The sequence below is a fragment of the Rhodamnia argentea genome, chromosome 2, assembly GCF_020921035.1.
Source record: "Rhodamnia argentea isolate NSW1041297 chromosome 2, ASM2092103v1, whole genome shotgun sequence".
NCBI lineage: Eukaryota > Viridiplantae > Streptophyta > Magnoliopsida > Myrtales > Myrtaceae > Rhodamnia > Rhodamnia argentea.
Genome location: NC_063151.1, coordinates 22,152,721 through 22,165,889, shown reverse-complemented (window position 1 = coordinate 22,165,889; position 13,169 = coordinate 22,152,721). Strand labels below are relative to the sequence as shown.

The window sequence follows — 13,169 nt, the reverse complement described above, 5'->3', positions numbered from 1 at the left end:
GGTCATTGAACTTTGATGTGAGTAGCGTCCAAGGATATTAAAAAAAGTCGAGATAGATAATACATTTCACCTGTTTAATTATAATTCTTTGGAAAAATTATCAAAAAATTTCTAAACCTATTGTAATTGTATCAATTCAATTTTAATTTTTTGGCTTATTTAGTCCTAAATTTTACAATTGTGCCAAGTCAATCCATTTAGCTAGCCGATACTGATGTGGTGATAATACTATTTTAATAATTTTTGAATTATTAATTATTCTTTTGATAATTTTTTTGTCCTTTTTTTTTTTGGTGTCATAGCCCTTGTCGGCCAATGGGCAAGGGTCGGCAGAAGTGTCCGGCCCTAACAAAAACAAAAGCAAAAAAAAAAAGACAAAGAAAAAGTATTAAAAATATAAATAAAATATTATTAAAAATTTGTCATGTCGAGATCGGTTGACCAAATGAACCGAATTGACACAATTCTAAAAGGTTTAGTAGTCAATTGGCAAAAAAAAGGTTTATGATTGAATTGGCACAATTGAATAGGTTTGGGATCATTTTTGATAAATGTTCCGGAATCAACTCTTTGGAGGTCTCCTGGAAAATTAACGCCCATTTCATCTTTTGTGATTTGTTGAACATTTGGCGCGAAGAACCAGACGTTTGACGAGATGAATTTTGTTTGCTCTGATCCTTGTCATCAACGTCTGTGAATTTTGTTATCAACTGAGGGCGACATGCCAGTCTTAAAGCCCGCACACGGATGTTTAGTTCGTGTTTTGAATTGATCGATAAGTTAAGATCATCTATCACATATCAAAAAGTATCTTTTACATAAGACATGTCTCCCATAATTAATCAAAGTTTAACTTGTTCAGACATTTGAAAACATGGTGCACACATTTTCTATTTCATGGGCAGAATGAGATGCCACTTATTCCCCCACTTTTTCCGCCAAATGTTTATATGATTTGGCACTCTCGACTCCATTTAAGATGCTAATTAAGTTAATTATTCATTTGCTAAACCTCAACCACGTCAAGTCTTTTTTTTTTTTTTAATGCAAAAGGGCAGTGCTTGAGAGTTGTCAAGCTTGGGGGAGGAGAGTAAAGCCGTACTAAGATCAGTTTACAAAATTAATATATTAAAGGATTAATACCATGAAAAATCCTAAACCGGTACACTTGTGACAATTTATTCCAAACTATTTTTTAACCACAAAAAACATCAAATTGGTACACTCATGAAAAATTTACCTCAAATTGGTACACATGTGACAAATTTACCTTCCATTAGTGTTCGTTAAATTTAACCATCAAATTGCAGAGTTAGATGGAATGTGGCGGTTCATGGGTGTACCACTTTAGGATTTTTACCCTCTGTTCATAGAAGTATCAATTTGAAATTTTTCATGATATTAACTTAAGTTAATGAAGGGTAAATTTGTCACGTATGTATCAATTTGAAATTTTTCATGGTAAAAAAAATTAGTTTGGGGTAAATTTATCATAAGTATGCCGGTTTAGGATTTTTTATGGTAAAAAAATTAGTTTGGAGTAAATTTATCACGGGTATACCAGTTTAGGATTGTTTTTTTTTTTTTTTTGGTGAGGAAAACGAAAATGAGAGGCGCAACACGACGATTTCCCAGGAGGTCACCCATCCTAGTACTACTCTCGCCCAAGCACTCTTAACTTCGGAGTTCTGATGGGATCCGATGCATTAGTGCTGGTATGATCGCACCCCCAGTTTAGGATTGTTGATGGTCAAAAAAATAGTTTAAGGTAAATTTATAATAAGTGTACCACTTTGGAATTTTTCGTAGTAAAAAAAATATTTGGGATAAATTTATTATAAGTACACCAATAAGAAATTTTTTGTGATATTAACCCTATATTAAGTCAGTGCCACATTCACGCCCTAAAAATACTTACACTTTTATATGATTCTCTTCTTTTTCAAGCACGCACATAAATCTATGACAGGCTTGTCCATATAAAGACAAAAGTCACTTTCATCTCACTTTCTCTTTTCAAATTTACCTATACAAATGTGAAATAATTTGACACAATAAGATTTGAAGTGTTGAAATACCAAATCCATCATACCTAGGCAGTTAGTTATCGGGGAAAGTGTAAAAAAAATCACAAACCTATTGTATTGATGCCAATTCAGTCCCGAACTTTTTTTTAGTGTCAATTTAGTCATAAGTCTTTTGCATTGATGTCAATTCAATCCTAAACCTTTTATTGGTGCCAATTGAGTCTTAAATCTTTTGCATCGATTTCAATTTAGTCCTAAGATTTTTTGCATTTATATAATTGAGTCAGTCCAATCAATTTTAATCTAAAATCACTAAAGTGGACGTCGGTTGATTGCATGAGCAAACTAAGCACATAGAGGCAGATTATTCTTCAACACACAAGGATGGAGGATCAACTTGTAGACATCTTTGCTAAGTCTCTACGGCAACATATATAGAGTGAGTGTTTTATGTAACAAATTAGCATTATTTGATATCTACGTCGCAACGTGAGAGTGAGCGTTGGAAAGTATTGTCAGTGATAAGGGTAGAATAATAAAAGGGTTAAGCGCATGTGTGTGTGTTCAACAAGGTGAATAAGAACCGTCAAGTTGTCTCTCTTTTTCTTTCAATGGATCTTCCTCAAGATGAAAAATTAGCCCTTGGATTCATAAAACTTTAGTCTTTGGTCTTTCGTTTTACTTGAGGTCATTTTTTAATGCATTTTGACATATATGAAATGGTATGCTCCTTTTTCCTTTTGGTTTAATTAAGACTTATGAAGGTTGGATCTTTTCTCTATAGTTAATGGTGGGTGAGACCGTGAGAGAGCAAACCGAGAAAACGATGCGTGAAAAGCCGAATGTAAATTGATACTCCAGGCCTCGATTTTTATCGTCATTTTTTTTTGCAGATCTTGCAAAAGAACTCAAGTTAACTCAAGGTGATTGTCACCGTACTTTAAATCTCTTACGTAGATTTTGCTTTTGGTTGGGGGTGGTGTGTCGACTTGGCCTTTTCGGTCCAATTTGTTCTAAATCTAAGTCTAATTCACCTTATAGTTTGTTTGTTCATTATATGTGGATGGCATATTGTTATTCTTTGAGTGAGGGAGAGGGATAGGGAGAGCGGGATAGATCTCCATTACAAACGAAGCTGATTGTCTGGCTGGTCAGATTTGCAGAAGGGTTAATATCAATCTTTTAGCAGGACATACTTTTCTGAGAAGTACATTGATTCATGAGTTGAACTGAAAAAGATTTATTGCATGGAGGCATGTAGGCCACCTTCGATGCCCATTAGGAGGTCGCCACATTACTTGGTATACCATATTTGATCAGTTTGTGATACGCAGATAGTGACTGGTGGTTGTGCATCGTTCAACATCTCCGACGTGGAATTTGGGGACTCCGCGGGCTTTTCTGTATTTCAGTCGCATGCAAATGCAAAGTGGATCTGTTTTGTACCGTGAAATTCATGTTTATCGAAGCGTGCAGCTCTATGTGCTCGAATCCGGACCAGATTTAGTTCATCTACTTAGCACATTTTAATGATTTCACCAAGAACTCTGACATTTCGCAAGACAAGCATGGGGCAAGCGATGAATGCGGGGGAGTAAAGGAAGAGGTGCAGCGACACGCGAGTAAGGAGTTGTACTGGAAATTGAAAGCATGCCTCTGTTGGCTTCGATGCGAGAAAGCGGGTTTGAAGCGACACCGGCACGTTCGGGTTTGGGTCTACAATCTCAAGAAACCACGCAACTCATACACTTTTAACTGGATTGTGTAGGACGTAGTCAACTGAAGCACATGACACCATGAAGCTAGACATGAACAATTCTGTCAAATGGCATATTCCAGTTCGTTTTGATCATATACCGTCGTTTTGCAAGTTGGGTGATTGAAATCTTAGCTGTGAAGTCTTTTCTTTGTCCAATTTTTTTTTTCTCAAATCATGGTTCAGCTCAGTCAGAGAAAAGGAAGCTGGGTATATTACACTGATAATTGAATGTGATATTATCGTATACAGAAGTCGAGAGAGTAATATAAGGATCAGGGAAATAGAAATCCTTAAAAGGTATTTCTCCTTGTTTATTTAGAATATGGATAAATGATCTAAAAGTCCTAAAACGTGCAACAAAAAGTGTAATTAAATCATAAAATTTGTCAAATTGATTCAATCAAGTCCTTCCATCAACTCCGTCTAATTGGATTGACGAAAGATGCTAATGTTGCTTTTTATTATTATTTTTTTTTATTCTACGTGGTGAAGATGTGGCTAAAATGATATCTTTTTAATCCAAATATGATTTTTTGATGCAAAATTTACTTGAATAAATGACTGAAATATTAAAGACATAGAGGAGGAAACATATACCAGATGGTGAGGTCTACAAGCCCTCGTTGCCTAGTTTCTCTCTCTCTTTTATTTTTTTATTTAATTTAAATACAATTTGCTTTAAAAATTAGATTTAAGCTACAAGCCCTCATCGTGGTTAATTGCATTTGGTCTAACTTTTCTAAGGGGCTAGAAGCCTCGAAAGACCCTTAGGAAAATGCTGGGGTGTTTATTAGCAAGTCTTTTCAAGGAGCTTTTGGCCAAATGCCAGTCATGAGGAGGCTAAAAGCCTAAAGCTAGTTGGGACCAGTATTGGGATTTTAGTATTTTCTGAATGACGAAGGCCCCATTAATAAAATTAGTCAGTTACCTATTTTGTCCTCAAAACCTTAATGAAAATCCATTTTTACCCTTTTTTTTTAAAGTAGACCCCTAGATTGATGTTGTTCATCTTCTTCTTTAGGGTAGGGCGGGCGACGGTCGCCTAAGTTGCCTGAGTCGCATGACCTTAGGCCTCATCTACATCATATAAGTGGCTTATAAATCACAAGGCATTAAAAAGGCATAAAATTCTTTTCTTAATCGAAATTTATGAGATGACTATGATATCAAAGACATTATGAGTTGAGTTGCATTGGTTCAATAAAAAATAAGGAACAAAAAAAAATAAAAAAAATGATAAAAATATCCTTAGTCGGTCTGTTTTTTGAAATAATGAGGGCATTTTATGTCCTTATTTAAAAGAAAATCCACTTTAAGCTCTTATTTTCATGAATTTTTTTTTTAAAAAAAAGAAATTTATGTTAAGAGAAGAAGATACTTGGAATTGAAAATAAAAAAGAACACCATGGGAGAATCACCAAACAAAAGTGAGATTGTACTTTTCTTGATAACATACTCAATATGGACTATGGTATTTTTGTTTTCACAATTGTTAAAATTCTTCACGAGAATTGGTCAGGATGACTTATAAGGGTGAAATTAATCACATCCTGTTGACACCTAAATTTTGATTTTTCTTAAATCATTTATCTTGTATAAAAAAAGAGAGGATTAGTTTTAGCTCTCACAAAAAATAATTCATAATTTATATTTAGTTTTTGTCGATCATGCATTTTGCATATTATCCGGAATGGCGGTGGATGAGCATAAAATGAATGGTTTTGAATAATCTTGGAATTCCGTCATGGGGACCGAAGTTACATGTGATGTGCAGATGGTTCCAAATACATTCATGCACATTCAACTATTTAAGGGAATTGTGTAAAGTTTAATGGGAAAGAAAAATTTTGTGAAGCAACAAGCATGTGCAAATTATTCTCAACGTATTTGTTTTGTTATTCTCGATCATATGAATAAAAGGAATATTTTGGATGATTCGGTAGATATAAAATATGGGATTTCCGCATGATTCATAGACAATTTTCTTCCTAAAAATTCACCCACCGCTGGAAAGGAGGCATACTGATTTTGCCTATAAATAAGACTCACTATAGACGGAAGGGGGAAGATGTCGAGAGCCATAGGCGAGAGAGAGAGAGAAGGAGTCAGGAAAATTTTCCAGCTCAAAAATCACGTGAGAAGTTGAGAGAAAAAAGAAAAAAAAGAAAAGGATAGAGAGGGACTTCTGTCTCACGTTCATGGAGTTGATCTGCAGGAATTAAGGCTTAACCTCAAGTCCAAGTATTAGTGGGCGCCCTCATCATAACGTCCTCATCCCCATGCAAGGTGACGAACAGGTGAGGTCAACAACAAAAGTGATTTTTTTGCTTTAATTCTCCTTTTCTTGCAGATCCACACGAGACGTACTGAAGGTCATCGCTCGCGGTTTTCACTTCTTATTGATTTGTTGAACGTCTTGACGGGCGGCCACGAAGTTTCAGATTTGCGATTCCGATCCAACCTAATAAGCCTACGGCTCTGAAGAATCAGTCGTTGTGCCGCCTCGTCCGAGCTGTCTCGTCTCTACTTTTGATGACGACGAAGAATCCTATTCTAGCGTCTTCATCGGTGCTATCCCCCGCTAGTCCGACTCGCTGTCGTTGACCCTTTCTATCCTGCGACGAGAGACCATTGCCACGAAGTTTTTTTTTTAATATATCTCAAAAGAGAGCCTCGATTCTCTAGAATCCTTCCAAGCCTAGTCCATATGCAGCGTAGTAATCTCCTTGAATGATATTGTTGACTTTGCAGGCCCTTCATAGGTGTTCCACAAGTCTCGCCTTGTACACCATTGCATAGCACAAAGACCAGCAGATTTCCCATCGAACGTGTCCTCACTAAACCGATCCAAGGAGTGGAAGCTTGGAGTGCAAAATTTGGTCCGGTCCAAATTAGAGAAGCATAAATTTGCAAGACAAGGTAAATTTCTTATCTTGAACTTTGATATATTCACTTGCTTATTTTGTGATTTATTTGCATATCTTGAATATTGCATCGAAGTGGATATTTTTCCAAAATACAGGTTGATTAGGAAAATAATCTTTCCTAATGCACAACTTGTCACACGATCGAGAACGTCCATCTTTAGGATTATTGATGGAATACTCGATTAGGCAAGGATTTGGGTTTAATCGTTAATCGTAAGATTACGAATTAAAGATTAATTCAAATATTCACGAAATATTTCAAAACTTGATTGATATATCCACTTTCTTGATTGACATTGATTGGTATATTCACTTTCCTAATTTGATTTGAATTGTTTGATTGTCATATTTTTTTTAGAATATATCCGTCGCGTGATCCAATCTCGAAAATTCTAAAAAATTGTATTCATTCACTTTCTATATTTGAAAATTACGTATCTTTTCAAAACTAGCATCATGTAGATCATTGCATATTTAATCTTTTTTTTTGTAAATAATTAGGTTAGATTGCATTTTAGGATAGAAAATTGCATATTCAAATAGAATCTCATGTTTAAAAAATATAGCTTCAATATATTAGGGTTTAGGTGAATGTAAACTCTAAAATATGCAAGATAAAAATTATTTTGGCATAGTTCTATTTTAGGAAATAAATTCATCCGAAAATAAAAAAATTCATCTTTGCCACGACATCTTGCCACATCATCCATGCCACGTCATTCATCTTTGCTATGTCACCTCATACCATGTCATATAGGTTGCATGTTAGTTTGCATTCTATGTAGAATTGTATGCTTAGGTCAATTTAATTGATTCCAACATCACGTAATCAATTTAATTAAACTATAAGCATATCTTGTTACATTAGTTTAAAATTGCATATTTAAAATTTGAATTAATTCATACATCACGAAGTTAATTTTCATTTGCATGTCATCTTTTGCACGTCATTTAACTTAGTCTTGCATTTGCATCACGACATTGCATCATATATAGTATAGTCTTTCATGCATTCATATAAAAATCGAAAATAAAAAAAAAATAATTTTGTGTGGTGCATGCTCTCTTGATTATATTGACTTACGGATGTTCATTAATTGATTGTGCATTCGCATGATAACCTTTGTTAGTAACTTAGGTTAAAATCAATTAATGTTGCCTTCTCAAATGATTTTTCATGAAATAAAATGGTACCGAAAGGGCGTTAGAGTAATCCGGCGTAATCAAGTCCCCGAATTCTTAATCTTTGGTTCGTAGGAATAAAATAGTTCTCCCGCTATTTTATTTATGTTTCTAATCAACCTACCATAAATGATTAGTGGCGGCTCCAAAATTAAAATACATTGCATGTTAATCAATTGAACCTCAAGTTGCGATTTGGTATGGACTTGGGAGAGTTCGAGTTAAGTTAGTTAAATAATTAACCCGATAATCCATTAGCTTGGAAATTTTCTAAATTTTTAGGTCGCGACACATCCAAATAGAGGTTTCAGAGTTGCAAGTGATTACTTTTCATTATTTTAAGGTTAATACCATGAAAAATCTCAAACTGTTACATTTATGACAAATTTATCCAAAATTATTTTTTAGAAAAAATTTCAAGAGCATGAAATATTTTTATTTTCTCAAATAAGGATCTGCAGTAGACTTTATTTTAAATAAGTGTCCGAAATATCCTCCTTATTTCAAAAAAGACTTGATCGTGGACATTTTAGTCATTTCTTATTTTGATTTTTTTTCCTTCTTTTTCCTCTTTTTTTTTTTGGGAAAATCCAAAAAAGGGCCCTGAAGTCCTCGATTTTCTCAAATAAGGGCCCCAAGTGAACTATGTTTCAAATAAGGACTCAAAGTGACATAATATGTTTCAATTAAGGGCCCGAAGTGATCATAATATTTTAAAAAAAGGTCCGGCCTGAAGGGCGCTTTCGTCATTTCACATTTTAATTTTTTTATTCATTTTTTTCTTTTTCCCGATTAAAAAAAAAAAAAAACCCATCCACAGTCTGGAGGGTCGAGCCCTCTCCCGGATGCGGGTGAGGGTCGGCGATCCCCGCCCGGATCGGAGATCACCAGGTGTCGCCGGGGGCTGGGTTGGAGTCGCCTTGACTAGGCGACCCCCACCGATGATAGGGTGATGGCCGGTGATCCCGGATCTGGGCGGGGACCACCGGCCCTCACCCGGATCCGGGAGAAGGCCCAACCCTCTCTCGATTTTGGCGAGGGCCAAAGGCCCTCGCCTCCGGTTGGCCGGGTTGCCGGCCCTAGCCGAGGCACCGGCGACCCCGCCGAGGCTTTGCCGCCCCGCCTACCGCCCTCCGGCGGTGGGGCGGTGGCCACAAGCGGGAGGGTCGCCCCTCCCGCTTGTAAAGGTCCACTTTCCCTTCTTTTTTTTTTTTTTTTTTGGATGAGAAAACATATAACAATAAGAATAATAAAAAATTAAATAAGTGAAAATACTAAAATGCCCTTAAATCATGCTCTTTTTTGAAATTTTATGGTCATTTCAAGCCCTTATTTGAAACAGTGTTCACTTGGAGGTCTTATTTGAGAAAATATGAGGACTTCGGGTCTTTTTTTTGAAACAATATTCATTTGGGGCCCTTATTGGAGAAAATCTGAAGACTCGGGCCCTTTTTTGGATTTTTCCCAAAATAAAATGACGAAAGTACTTTTTAAAAATGAGAATGGCAATTCAAGCTCTTGAAACAAAATACATTTCATGCCCTTCTTTAAATTTTATTTTTTTATGACAAGAAGCTGTTATTTTATTACTTTTCTGTCGTCGAGAGGTTTGGCAAGCGAGTTAGCTCTCCCTCGGCAAATGCGGCGACCCTGCAAGGAGGAGACCGATTCCATGCGGTGCACATCCTGCAAAGAGGAGTGCGTCACGCTCGATGCCGGCACGTGCAAGCGGTGCTCCGAGGAGGTCAGCGAGACTGAGGAAGAGCTCAAGCGAGAGGTCGAGAATTTAAAGGCCAAAGTCGCTTTCTTGAGTTTCTGGTCTCCAACCGGCCGCCACTGCCACCTCAGTGGTTGCTCCCATGGCCCCGGGTTCACCGACGTCGTCTTGGTCGCCGCCAAGGACGGTCCCAACGGAGACCCATCTATGCCGGTGCCGGCTCACAGGGCTATTCTGGTGAGCATCAGCTCTTGCTCAGTTTATTAATATCATTGCTGATTTTTCTTCGATCGATATTTTGGGTTTTTCCTTGTCTTTGCTCTGATCTCCATTTAAATTTTTGCGATTTTCTTTGTCTTTGCTCTGATCTCTATTTGAATGGATGGGTTCGTATGCTCTGTTCCTTGCTCCAAGTTCCAATAGCGGGCGGGTCTCGTAGGGTGGTGATTAGTTGTGTGATCAATGGCAAATAAGTGGTCAATTACGTCACGAAGTAATTTTAGAATTATTCTTGGTGAGAGTGGGGAAGATAAGATGCGGGAACTCGATCTTTACGACTTCTACCGGTCATTCAATGAAGGTGCGACAAACCATTGTATGCTGAATCTTTGTTTGATAGTCCTAATTTCTGCAAAGTTGACGTGCTAGACTGTGAAAAAGGAAGACAAGATACTCGATTGGGAGAGCTTACGGTGGATATAGATGGTCTTAAAACGGGGTTGGTCAGATTGTTATGAAATTCAGTTATCTGGGTCGAGCTATTGAGGTTTCTCAGATCTTTCATTTTAGTTGAGGCAGAGAGGAGTTGTAAGAGAGGGAAAAGAGCAATGCTCGTAGAGGATTTCTCATGGTAGTTTGTGTTGATAGATTTAAGTAAGGGAAACCTACGGTGTATTTGCAGTTGGACTTTTAAGATGACTTTTATGTGTTCATGAGAATTTGGTAACATAGGAGGTGCTCACACAATGGTACCTATGGCTTACTAGTATACGGCGATCACTTTTTGCCCTCGCCACTTGGAAGTTCATGACAGGGTGGTAGCTTCAGTTTGAAAGCAAAGAGTGCCCCAAAAATGATATTGCTTGCGGATAATGAGTTAGGGTTTGCATGATTAAATGCTTCCGATGCCCCATAGGAGGTCCACACAACCCCTTTAACTAGCTTGCCATCTTGAACTTTCATGCTGTCATATTCTTGAAGAAAGCTACTTATATTATTATTGGCTGAATGAAATCCTCTAGCTATCTCCTGCTCGTCAAGCTAAGCCAGACTTCACATTTCTTGTGCATGAGGATGTCAATTAGGAGGCAGCCAACCATGTAATGTAACAAACTTCCTTTAGTAAATGACTACATTTGCCGCCAGATACTCTTCAGAGATGCTTAGATAGGGATTGCATAAATGATTTACATAATTACTATCCTCATTGTTGTGTCCTAGATCAAAGCTAACCAATTAAAATCAAACTGCAATTATTCACATTAGAGTTATGCCTTTTGTCCACTTTAAATTTTATATAGCGGGTCACTGCCAAACTAGTTCTGTTAGATCACTTCTTTCCTCCTCAAACAAGTCTTGACTAAATCACCAAGAGCTCTCAACATATGCATCCAATGATCGATCTTTTTGGTGATCCGGCCTCAAAAAAGGATGTTGGACCTCTTCCTTCTTTCTTTTCTGGCCTCAATAATTGCTTGGAGTGGTCTTGGTCTTCTCTCTTCTTCACGTAAACTTAACTTTCTTATGTTCACCGTTTTCAGGATGTAATGCTGAAATTAGCAGTGTAAATAGTTGTTGAATCGTCTATAATCAGCATTATCAACTCTATGAACTTCTGCATCATGACTCTGATGCTTGAGCCACGGGATATGCATTTTGCCTGCTGCCATGCGCATTTCATTGGAGTATCAACTCAAAACATTACACAAGCTTGAGTTATGGTCTTCCCCTTCACATAGGGGTCTTCTAGTTTTTATAGTTTTTGTAATTGATAAAGATAGCAAGGATATGTTTCAGAAGCTTTGCTTGCATGCTCATAATATTCATATCTGGAGTCCCTTCAATTTAGCAAACTCTGATTCATATTACAGATTACAGATATGATGCATAAATATCTGAGTTTTCACAATGCAAGAATTGCGTTTGTGAGTCCTCTTTAATTTTCTTTTTACAATCAGGCTAGCCGGTCCACAGTATTTAAAGCAATGCTCGAGAATGAGATGGAAGAAAGCCAAAGTGGCACCATTAAGATGAGCGACATGTCATGTGATGCCCTCCGAGCATTTGTCGACTATCTTTATGCTGAAGCGTGGCTCGATGAGCAAATGGCTTGTGAACTTCTAGTATTGGCCGAAAAGCACCAGGTGGTGCACCTCAAAGCTTATTGTGAGATGATCTTGGTATCCAAACTAAACTGGGACAACTCGATAAAATATTATGCCTTTGTGCACCAGCAAAATGCGAAGGTTCTTCTTGAGGCTGCCTTGTGCTTAATCTTGGACAACATATATGAACTCCAGAAACATCAAGACTACTGGGAATTCGTCAACAAGGACCCACGTCTTATGCTGAAGATATACAGAGCATTCTTGGGGAAATTTTAGACAAACCAGTTGCTTGCGGATAAGAGAGACTATACTCCAGTGTAGGGTTTTTACATTTGGGGTTATCGAACTTCATTCTTATTTTCATCTAGGGTATATTGCAATGACTTTTTGCAAACGTACCACTAAATTTTGACTTTGCGCTCAATTAGTTAAATCGACGGCAAATAACCAACCAACCAACTTAAAAATCTATTGGTCATTCAACTTTTTGGGAGTCTCCTTGAAAACTAACGAGCCTTTCATCTTTTATGTATTCTTTGAACACTTTGTGCAGAGAGCATGATGTCGGATGAGATCAATATTATTTGCTCCTGCCCGGGTCATCACCATGGTATATAATTGGCTTTTCCATTTGAAATGCAATTTGGCAATTGGCATGCGGCTCTTGAGAGTCCTTACATCCATGCTTAGGTTAAGATCAGCTATCACGGATCAAAAAGTATCTCATTTATCGTTAACCTAAGTTTAACTTGTTTAATCATTTGCAAACGTGGTGCACGCATTTTCTGTCTCATCGGCAGAATGAGATGAAACTTATTTCCCCCCCTTTTCGCTCCAAATGTCCGTGTGATTTGAGACTCCATTTAAGATGCTAATTAAGTTAATCATATTCCAAAAGTCCATTTGAGAACCCTCAACCACGATAATCTTGTCTTTTTAAACATGTTGAAGGGCATTGCTTGAGAGTTATCGAGCTTGGGGCAAGTTAAGTGAAAGGAAAGCAAAAGTAAAAATAAGAAGTTGCGACCCTAGGTCGGAAAGACAATGGGAAGAGTCATAAGTTGTCTAAATCGAAACAAAAATACAAGAATGAAGAGAATTTTTAGTAGTTATCTATAAAACAAAAAACAATAAGTTTCTGGAAGCCTATATCATGCTTCCTACATAACTTCTAGATGTCCATTAGAGCACTAGCTCAAAGAAGTAGAAGGCAGGACTTTCAGGGAAAAA

General features: G+C 37.2%; 1 protein-coding gene and 1 non-coding gene across 2 annotated transcripts; one reads left to right on the top strand and one right to left on the bottom strand.

Moving 5' to 3' along the window:
* Positions 1-1,610: 1,610 nt before the first annotated feature.
* On the bottom strand, positions 1,611-1,729 carry LOC115751481. Its single transcript, XR_004016634.2, has one exon. It is a non-coding gene; the product is annotated as a 5S ribosomal RNA (ribosomal RNA).
* Positions 1,730-9,522: 7,793 nt separating this feature from the next.
* LOC115751414 (BTB/POZ domain-containing protein At4g08455-like) lies at positions 9,523-12,215 on the top strand. Its single transcript, XM_030689325.1, has 2 exons — positions 9,523-9,849; positions 11,790-12,215. Exons 1-2 carry the CDS (start codon positions 9,535-9,537, stop codon positions 12,213-12,215), a joined length of 741 nt encoding a protein of 246 aa, XP_030545185.1. The 5' UTR covers positions 9,523-9,534.
* The last annotated feature ends 954 nt before the right edge of the window (positions 12,216-13,169 follow it).